This window comes from Ranitomeya variabilis, chromosome 2 (assembly GCF_051348905.1).
Source record: "Ranitomeya variabilis isolate aRanVar5 chromosome 2, aRanVar5.hap1, whole genome shotgun sequence".
In the NCBI taxonomy this organism is placed as follows: Eukaryota; Metazoa; Chordata; class Amphibia; order Anura; family Dendrobatidae; genus Ranitomeya; species Ranitomeya variabilis.
The window spans coordinates 377,871,228-377,882,448 of NC_135233.1; the positions used below are offsets into that span (position 1 = coordinate 377,871,228).

The following is an 11,221-nucleotide window of genomic DNA, read 5'->3' on the forward strand; positions in this document are numbered from 1 at the left end:
CCGGGAGTGGGAAGGGAGCAGGTAAAGGACTTGTACAGAATTATTATAATATAGGCGCCTCCTTCTAGAAACAGCGCCACACACGTCTATTGGTTGTATCTGGTACTGCAGGTCATTGAATGAATAGAGCTGGGCAGCAATACCAGGTATCACCTCTAGACTGCTGATCAGGAATAAAGGCACAGATCAGCAATTTCTTGCCCCCTTCCTATTATTTCCTTGCCGGTGACGGACCTGTGGTGACGGTTACTCGCGGTCACTCACGGTTTATATAAAAACTTCAAATGCACAAATGTTTTATTGAACACAACAAACAGCAATAAAAAAAAAGGCAGAAAAAAAAAAAAACACGATTACAAGTTTAACGGGGCAGTAAAGTTCCTGACGTAAAAGGGCTGACGCCGTCCCTCGTGTCCAGGAGTGTCAGCTCTTGTGCCTTGGGATTATAAATACATAAATAACCAACGTCCTGAGTATCCGGAGTCCAGAACCCGACAATCTTCTAAGAAAGGTAAAAAATAAAAAACAATATTTGCTGCCCTGACTTCTATGGACATTGCATTGATGACGGCTTCTTTTTTGCAGCAGACACAGGGATATTTCAGCTCCAGGTTAACCCTGCGGAGGAGGCCAAAGCGATTTTGCGAGTCCACCCCTCTCCAATCGTGCACAAGCAGGGTGGCCGTAGTACCTTTTTGGCATTGGTTGGTTAATAGAAAAAGCTAAAACACCATCCACTACCGTTTTGTGTATACAGCTTCTATGCAGATTTATGCATTTCTACGGTTGCAGACTACAAACTATGTCGTTTCATTCTGATGTTATGCGTTGCTCCTTCTCTTCTGCATGGGTGCTGTGTACACAAAACAACAGCCTTCAATTTAGATGCATTGGAGTGATAGCAAGAAATTGGATAATCCATACATCCGATCGGTGGGAGCACAGTATGTAAGTGACGGCTATGGAGTAACCACGAAAGTCCACGCACGGGGCAGGCAGACGCTTAGCAAAAAGCTACGAGGTTCGCCCCATAAAGGTAAAAAGCACCCTGATCGCCCATAATGTAACAGCAGTGGATTGGAGGAGCAGAGGTAGAGGATCCCACTTTGTACCCTTCCCCCAAAATTGTGCAAATGGTCTCCCAAAAATGAAATTTTTCATTAGAAAAAGGAGTACAACCAGAAAACGTTCTACCTTCCAAAAAAGTCAGGGGAGGGATATAAAAGTAGCCTACGTGTTCCTCCTATGGTTACACAATGGAGACCGATGGCGGGAGGTAAAAATGGCAGGAGGCCTAGAGTTCATGGCAGGAGGCGGCCGAGAATGAGGCGGGAAGGGTCATGGATCCGGGTCCATCTGCATTAAGGAGGGAGGAGAAGGTTCCCATGGTGGAGCAGACGGGGAGGCGTGTGGAGCGTTAGGTCAGCCACTTCTCGATGCATTCCTTGTACACCGTCTCGTTGGAGTGCCACATTGTGTGAACCACGTTGGCCACATTGTACACCGTGACGGCTCCTCTCTTATCCAGCGTGCGGAGGCCAAAGCTGTCGTCCGTGTAGACCTGAGGGGGGAAGGTTAGATATGAGAGGAGCTAAATGTGCTGCTCACACAGGGGCAGGGCTCATTACAGTGTATCAGAGAGCTTTGTGTCCACAGAACAGGATATGGCGGCGTGGCGCACCACGGCCTTATCTGTGGCACCGGTAATACTAAGCAGCCATCCTACCATGGATGATGGGAGTGTGAATAATTAGTATTGGGCACTTGTGCTACCTCCCTATTTATCATGGGGTCCGCTGCATCCTGCAGTATAATGGTTGGAACAAACCCCCCAAACGAGATTTCCAGGGAGAACCAACCTTCTGGTATCTCATCTCCTGCACCGTCTCATTCTCATCGTAGAATCCAAAGTGGCTGAAAAGGGAAAAAAAACAAACGTAACATGAGACGGCGTCGCCGTGTGCGGGAGCAGATTCACGGACGCTGCGGACCACCGCCTCTGTACCTGGACTCCCAGGGGGTGATGACGCCATCACTGGGACCGCCGATGAGCACTAACTTCCGAAGGCGCAGGAAGTTTTTCCTCCATTCTGTAAGTAAGAAAATTAATTCTTGACATGACGCACACACACGGTACGGTAGACATTAAGGATTGTTCTGCCAAACAAATATTGGGGATCCCATGGCTATTTCTGGGGGTGGGATGGGGGCACAGAGGCAGCCATTTTCGCACCACAGTACCTGTCGTGTTTGGCTCCGGCCGTTCGGAGTTTATAGGCGCCAGGAACTTGCTGTTGTTGATGTACATGTCGTGGTGATGGGGATCTGAAAACGGAAAAAACGCCATTAGTAAAAAACACTCAATGGCCACTTCAGTCCACGCCATCTGATGGACATCAGAAAGCGACATCCAGGGGTGTCGGGGGGCACGTCAGCATTCCTTCACATCACCCCCGTCCCCTCACCCGCTGCCGTCACTTACCGTTCCAGAAATTGCAGATGGAGATGCTCTGCCCGAACTGCGTGTAGCAGAATCTGTAGAGATTGGCCTTCACATAGGTGGGGAACAGATAGCGCAGATAATCTGTGTCTGCAACATAGGAAGTAGCAGCGTTACCGCACCACAACTATACCCAATGTGCAGAACTGGACGGGAACAAACACCCCAAAAGTGACACGTACAGCCGTCTGCACCACATCTCAGACTTTCCTCCACTACTTTTTTTTTTTATCTTCCCCTTCCTCTAAGAGGAATACTTTATTTTGAGCCTTAGGGTTTTTTTTCTGCAGGACAAGTTGTTGTCTAAATAACGCCATTGACTCTATAATATAAGATAGTGAAAAAAAGTACTTCAACTAATGAACCACATGTGATCCCGTGCTGTCCTGTCTGTATATTCTTTTACTCCCCCCGTGATCCGTTGCTGTCTTGTCTGTATACTCTTTTGCTCCCCCCTGTGATCCCGTGCTGTCCTGTCTGTATACTCTTTAATCCCCCCTATGATCCTGTGCTGTCCTGTCTTTATACTCTCTTGCTCCCCCCTGTGATCCTGTGCTGTCCTGTCTGCATACTCTTTTTCTCTCCCTTATGAACCCATGCTGTCCTGTTTGTATACTCTTTCGCTCCCCCCTGTGATCCCATGCTGTCCTGTCTGTATACTCTTTTGCTCCCCCGTGATCCCATGCTGTCCTGTCTGCATACTCTTTTGCTCCCCCTTATGATCCAGTGCTGTAATGTTTGTATACTCTTTTGCTCCCCCTGTGATCCCGTGCTGTAATGTCTGTATACTCTTTTGCTCCCCCTGTGATCCTGTGCTGTCCTGTCTGCATACTCTTTTTCTCTCCCTTATGAACCCATGCTGTCCTGTTTGTATACTCTTTCGCTCCCCCCTGTGATCCCATGCTGTCCTGTCTGTATACTCTTTTGCTCCCCCGTGATCCCATGCTGTCCTGTCTGCATACTTTTGCTCCCCCCTTATGATCCAGTGCTGTAATGTTTGTATACTCTTTTGCTCCCCCTGTGATCCCGTGCTGTAATGTCTGTATACTCTTTTGCATCCTCCTCTGCTCAGGAGCTGTGGTATGATCAAATCATGTCCCTGCACTGTCAGACACAGCCATTACACAGTACACAGCAGGGACACATCTATAAGATTATCTCCGTACAGGAACATTTTATTTATACACATCCAATTGTGAAAGTTATTATTATTCCAAGATCTATTGATTAAAATCAATTTTTTTCCTTGAGATAAAAAAACCTTTAAATTTTATATTTTCACTGATCTGACATTTCTGGATGCAGGGACACTGAATGCTGTCAGCTCTGCTGTTTGAGGAGATGCTGGCTGTATAACACAGCTGCCCCCCACCATCTACAGAGCCGCCTCTGCTCTGCTGCCTGCTCCATACACCCTCGTGTCGTATATTTATACAATAAGATAGTGAAGGGGTTAAGAGGTGGTAATGAGAGCCGGGAGGTCTGGTTATTATATATAGCATATTATATTAATAATGCATATGTTCTGCCGTCGCTACGGGAGGAGCGGAACAATATTTCCCGACATAGAGCGATGATCCTCTAGAGACACATGGTAAATATCTGCAGAACCGTCCTGCTTCATGTCAGCGAGTCTTAGCTCACTACCGTGGTAAAGACGGACCTCGAGGATTACTAATAAAACAGCGCCACCCTTGTACATAGGTCGTATCTGGTACTGCACCAATTAAATACTACAACACCAGACACAGCCCACAGACAAGAGTGGCAGATTTCATATACACCCTTTAAGCTGACCATGGCGGTGCCATTAACTGTCCGAACCCCCCTAAGACGTCAGGAGATGTCAGCGCCAGGTGATCATACAGAGGAGAGCATAATAGATGTGGATGAATAACCCTCACCTCCATACTGTCCCATCTGCGGGGAAGACAACGAGATGAACGTGTCCACATTGTGGTCCGGCATCGTCTCCAAGATTCCCCGACAGATCAGTCCTCCTGACAGAAGGAAAGAGCGAGAAGTATACTTATCTTATCTCCGGAAACAACAGTACATAATGGACTGAAATGTAATCAGTAGTGGGGTTGGATTCAGCAGCGGCCGACCATCTAAGGGGGGTGGGCGACTGGCCGTCTAAGGGGGGCGACCGTCAGTCACATGTCTGTAGTGCTCAGCAAACTGGGTAAGAGGCCGACGGTCCAAGGGGGCTGACAGCGTGGAAGCAGTGGGCCAGGCTGGGCAGCACTCCTGCCAGGGACGGGCGTCACTGTGCCCACTATACATGGGGCTCCTGCCTATACCACTGTCGAGGCCCATGGAGATGACACCTACTTTCCGGCCATAATATATGCAGATCTGAGTGATGGTGTCCGTGTGTCTGGGCGTCTCCACGTCTTGTCAGATGACTGGGAACTTTGGAATGAAATTACCCTGAAGAACTGGATGTCTCCCAGGTGCATGTGATGTAAACAGAAGCCAAAAAATAAAGTGGCCCAGTGAACGAGGCTCGGTCTGCAGGTGGCACTCGGCCAATCGCTGGTGACAGACATTTCTGGCACAGAGCTCGCAATCATCTCTATGGAGCAATTCTGCCGTATCGTACAGCTCATGAATAGTCATACGAGCTGCTATTGCTGACGTGCCACGTGTCCGCCGCTGCCGGATGCTGGGGAGTGTAGTCCTCACCTTGTGAATAGCAGAGCAGGTGCACCCCTTCCTTGCCAGCGTTCTGCATTATGGGGTAGATGGCTTCCCGGAATCCCATCACTTGTTTCCAGAGAGGCTGCAGACTCGCCCTGTGGTCAAACAAGTCCAGCACCGAGATATTGGTGCCCGGGTGAGACTGTGGTCGGAGAAAAGGGAAGTCAGGATGGAAGATTCCCCCGATCAGTCCCGCAGCTGCCTGGATAATATCACAGTAGGCGGAAAATGCCGGGAGGGCAAGAGTAATGTATTCCTGGTACTAACCACACATACCGTACGCTCGCCGGGGAGAGACATGCACTACTCATACACTTGCCAGGAAGAGACGGAGCCCCACGGGATAGCCGGGCACAGACGGCGCCCCACACGATAGCTGGGCACAGACGTGCCCCATACAATCATCATGTGCACCAGGTTCACACACCAGCTGTGTCAGTCTCCCTTCTCCGTCTCATACACACGATAACTTCCCTGCCCGTTACAGGCCCCCGCTGTCTCTTGGGCACTGCCCGCTCCGCTCACCTTGTTGATGTACTCCACCAGGTATTTGAAGTTGGCAGAACTGTCGAAGAGGCCATGGACCAAGATAACCGGTTTGTATCCGTGAGAGGGGGCACCTAACCACAGTAAGAGGGGCACGAAGAAGAGCATCGGCGCTGTCCGGCGGCACATTTCAGCCACGTTTACAGTTCCCTATAAACAACAGACATGACCCAATGAGCCGACAGCGGTGCTCACATATATACAGCTGGCACCATTAGTCACACATGGCTGCTGACTCCGGCCTAGAGGCATCTCCCAGCAATGTGAGGAATGACTTCCCTACACCACCTGCCAGTCTCCCAGTAAGCGCAGCGCTCACATCTGCACACAGGGGGCGCTCTCACTTCTCACTGTGTTTTCCTGGCAGCCTCAGGCTACATCTAATTTTATCAGCTTTAAGTCAGGTGACCACACCCCCTCGTGTTAACCCTTCACCAGCTGCAGACCCAACCTGCCGCCTCCTAGCAAACCCAAAATCTCCGTTACTAACACATTACTTGCCAACTAATATAGGGGCTGCGCTAATAGAGTAAACTCGTTACCTGTTTCTGAATCAACTCATAACCCATTCATTTCTCTACTTTTTAATTCCACTGTATTAACCCATTAGGTGTCACTAGTGACGGTGGCTTCAGGTCACACCAACCCCACAGACACAGAACTAAGCAGAGCTCCCGAGACTCCAACCAAATTAACCCCATAGATACAGCACCAGGCAAAGCCCCCGAGGCCCAGACCACACCAAACCCACAAACACAGCACCAGGCAAAGCCCCCAAGACTCCAGGCCAAACTAACCCCACAGATACAGCACCAGACAAAGCCCCCAAGGCCCCAGGCCACACCAACACAGCACCAGGCAAAGCCCCCAAGGCTCCAGGCCAAACTAACCTCACAGATACAGCACCAGGCAAAGCCCCCCGAGGCTCCAAGCCACACCAACCCCACAAACACAGCACCAGGTAAAGCCCCCCAGGACTCCGGGCCAAACTAACCCCACAGATACAGCACCAGGCAAAGCCCCCAAGGCCCAGGCCACACCAACCCCACAAACACAGCACCAGGCAAAGCCCCCAAGACTCCAGGCCAAACTAACCTCACAGATACAGCACCAGGCAAAGCCCCCCGAGGCTACAAGCCACACCAACCCCACAAACACAGGACCAGGCAAAGCCCCCCCAAGACCGGGCCAAGCTAACCTCACAGATACAGCACCAAGCAGCACCCCCGAGGCTCCAGGCCAAACTAATCCCACAGATACAGCACCAGGCAGAGCCCCCCAACCCGGGTATAGGTGGGCACCATACAACTTCACGTGCCCTATAAACCCACCCTGCCCCGAAAGATACAGACTGATATATAATATTAGGACTTTGACATGCGACTGCATAAGTTCTGGACAGGACCATGAGTTAACCCTGCGCTTTCTGACCTCTACATCCTTCCAGAAACAAATCTAATCTCCCCATCGATCATCTGATAAATCCTACACTACACCCCTCAAATCATCAGAGGAAGAATAAACGGAAGTGATAGACGGACAGCCGGGGCGAGAGTGATAGATGGACAGACGGGGCGAGAGTGATAGATGGACAGCCGGGGCGAGAGTGATAGATGGACAGCCGGGGCGAGAGTGATAGATGGACAGCCGGGGCGAGAGTGATAGATGGACAGCCGGGGCGAGAGTGATAGATGGACAGCCGGGGCGAGAGTGATAGATGGACAGCCGGGGCGAGAGTGATAGATGGACAGCCGGGGCGAGAGTGATAGATGGACAGACGGGGCGAGAGTGATAGATGGACAGACGGGGCGAGAGTGATAGATGGACAGACGGGGCGAGAGTGATGGATGGACAGACGGGGCGAGAGTGATAGATGGACAGACGGGGCGAGAGTGATAGATGGACAGACGGGGCGAGAGTGATAGATGGACAGACGGGGCGAGAGTGATAGATGGACAGACGGGGCGAGAGTGATAGATGGACAGCCGGGGCGAGAGTGATAGATGGACAGCCGGGGCAAGCGCTCTCATCTTACTCTCTGGCGTCTCATTCTCCTCCTGGGACGTGTGCGCTCTCTCGCACTAATTTCTTCTCTCTGGACGTCTCATTGTGGTATCCGGACACCTGGTCGCTACATAGAGGCTTCCCGCTTACCTGACAGTCTCTGATCTGTCACCCAGGAGTCAAGTATGGAAGGTCTCTAGCTGAGCACTGTCCCTGCCTGCAGTCTCAGGTTATGTGACGGTCTCTTACCTTATGGTCTCAGGTATAGGAGCACTCTTCACCTCGTATGTCTCTCTATGGGTGCACCCGGGGCACTCACACACAGGGCCTACTACCTCTCTCTCCGCAGCCTCGCACTGGCAGTCTTGTGGCTGTCACCATGCTGTCCCGTTATAGGATGCGTCTCTCCAGCACAGCGCTCTCTTACCTCCTTGTCCTAGGCTATCACAATTGCACACATTCCCACCAGTCTCTTCTCTAACCTCTCGGAGGTCACCATTTAGGATGTCTCTCTCCAGCAGTGCACTTAGAGCACTCACTTAGTCCCTGCAGTCGCTCTAGTGAGACTGTCCCTCTTGTGTTCTCTATGTGCTGTCTCCCTCTGGTCAGTGTCTGTCTCTCCCCTGCTCTCTCTGGTCACTGTCTCTCTCCTGCCCTCTCTGTGCAGTCTCTCCCCAACTCTCTCTGGTCACTGTCTCTCCCCTGCCCCCTCTGGTCACTGTCTCTCCCCTGCCCTCTCTGTGCAGTCTCTCTGGTCAGTGTCTGTCTCTACCCTGCCCCCTCAATGCAGTCTCTCCCCTGCTCTCTGGTCACTGTCTCTTCCCTGCCCTCTCTGTGCAGTCTCTCTTCTGCTCTCTGGTCACTGTCTCTCCCCTGCTCTCTGGTCACTGTCTCTCCCCTGCTCTCTGGTCACTGTCTCTTCCCTGCCCCCTCTGTGCAGCCTCTCTCCTGCTCTCTGGTCACTGTCTCTCTCCTGCTCTCTGGTCACTGTCTCTTCCCTGCCCTCTCTGTGCAGTCTCTCTCCTGCTCTCTGGTCACGGTCTCTTCCCTGCCCCCTCTGTGCAGCCTCTCTCCTGCTCTCTGGTCACTGTCTCTCCCCTGCTCTCTGGTCACTGTCTCTTCCCTGCCCTCTCTGTGCAGTCTCTCCCCTGCTCTCTGGTCACTGTCTCTTCCCTGCCCCCTCTGTGCAGCCTCTCTCTGGTCAGTGTCTGTCTCTCTTCCCTCCCTTGTTTACACTGACTGCAGTCAGCAGATGCTCCTAGTAAGCCCCGCCCCCTGTATGGCTCGTCACTTCCGGCTGACGCTCTATCCATCTGCCAAGATGGCTTCCTTAGTAACCAAGCCATAGCAACGCTCCCTGTAGTGTAGAGATGGGGGGGAGGACCGCAGATATCAGGGCAAATGCCACTGATAGTAAAGCTGTGGGGTCCTATGTGCAGTGTGGATGGTTACAATGCTGTTCCCCCATAACTGTGTGTACACGTCATATAAGATCATAGCTCACAACTTGGAAAGAAAGATGGGCGCAAACTGCGGAGTGTGGACACGTTTATGTTAGGCTCCTTTCACACATCAGTTTTTTGCCATCAGTCACAATCCGTCGAATGTTGAAAGAAAGAGAAACTGATGCGACAGATCCAACTAGCTGATCCAGATAATTGGATCCTAAAAAAGAATAAGAGCATGCTCTGTTAAAAAAACGGAATCCGTCGCCATAGGGTTCCATTGTAGCAAATGACGGACGGTGATGGATCCATTACTGTCCGTTTTTTCAACGGACACAAAAAACGTTCCTATGTCCGTTTTTTCTGGCAACTGGAAAACTAATTTTCGACAGATCCAGCGAAAAACGGATGAAACGTGAGGCCATCCATCGCAATCCGTCGCTAATACAAGTCTATGAGAAAAAAAACGGACCCGGCGGCAACTTTTGCCAGATCTGGTTTTTTTCAGAATTTGCCGGATTGTGACTGACGGCAAAAAAACTGATGTACAGTCTGTTCCCTAACCTCGCTCAGTCCATTATGTACTCCACACAGAAATAATCCACTAGTGATAGTGGGCTCATAGCCTATTAGAATTCCCACACAGTGTGATACCCCTTTCATAACCCCCACACTCCATCCACAGAGTATAATGCCCCCACAGCCTGCCACACACAGTATAATGCCCCCACAGCCTGCCACACACAGTATAATGCCCCCACAGCCTGCCACACACAGTATAATGCCCCCACAGCCTGCCACACAGTATAATGCCCCCACAGCCTGCCACACACAGTATAATGCCCCCACAGCCTGCCACACACAGTATAATACCCCCACAGCCTGCCACACAACAGTATAATGCCCCCACAGCCTGCCACACACAGTATAATGCCCCCACAGCCTGCCACACAACAGTATAATGCCCCCACAGCCTGCCACACAACAGTATAATGCCCCCACAGCCTGCCACACACAGTATAATGCCCCCACAGCCTGCCACACACAGTATAATGCCCCCACAGCCTGCCACACACAGTATAATGCCCCCACAGCCTGCCACACACAGTATAATGCCCCCACAGCCTGCCACACACAGTATAATGCCCCCACAGCCTGCCACACACAGTATAATGCCCCCACAGCCTGCCACACACAGTATAATGCCCCCACAGCCTGCCACACACAGTATAATGCCCCCACAGCCTGCCAAACACAGTATAATGCCCCCACAGCCTGCCACACAACAGTATAATGCCCCCACAGCCTGCCACACACACAGTATAATGCCCCCACAGCCTGCCACACACAGTATAATGCCCCCACAGCCTGCCACACAACAGTATAATGCCCCCACAGCCTGCCACACACACAGTATAATGCCCCCACAGCCTGCCACACACAGTATAATGCCCCCACAGCCTGCCACACACACAGTATAATGCCCCCTTAGTTTGCCACACACATAGTATAATGCCCCCACAGTCTGCCACACACACAGTATAATGCCCCCACAGTCTGTCACACACACAGTATTTTTCCCCACAGTCTGCCACACACACTGTATAATGCCACTACAGTCTGCCACACAGTATAATGCCCCCCACAGCCTGCCACACACACAGTATAATGCCCCCACAGCCTGCCACACACACAGTCTGCCCCCACAGCCTACCACACACACAGTATATTGCCCCCAACAGCCTGCCACCCACACAGTCTGCCCCCACAGCCTGCCACACATACAGTATAATGCCCCCACAGCCTGCTACACACACAGTATAATGCCCCCCACAGCCTGCCACACACACAGTATAATGCCCCCCACATTCTGCCACACACAGTATGATGCCCCCACAGTCTGCCACACACACAGTATAATGCCCCCATAGTCTACCACACACACAGTATAATGCCCCCACAGCCTGCCACACACACAGTATGATGCCCCCACAAGTCTGCCACACACACAATATGATGCCCC

At 51.5% G+C, this 11,221-nt stretch overlaps 1 protein-coding gene across 1 annotated transcript; it reads right to left on the reverse strand.

The window, feature by feature from the left end:
- Positions 1–279: 279 nt before the first annotated feature.
- On the reverse strand, positions 280–8,981 carry PPT2 (palmitoyl-protein thioesterase 2). Its single transcript, XM_077286080.1, has 9 exons — positions 7,785–8,981; positions 5,729–5,899; positions 5,189–5,345; positions 4,405–4,500; positions 2,483–2,590; positions 2,242–2,325; positions 2,006–2,090; positions 1,860–1,914; positions 280–1,561 (listed from the first exon to the last, which is right to left on the reverse strand). Exons 1-9 carry the CDS (start codon positions 7,797–7,799, stop codon positions 1,418–1,420), a joined length of 915 nt encoding a protein of 304 aa, XP_077142195.1. The 5' UTR covers positions 7,800–8,981; the 3' UTR covers positions 280–1,417.
- Positions 8,982–11,221: the final 2,240 nt, after the last annotated feature.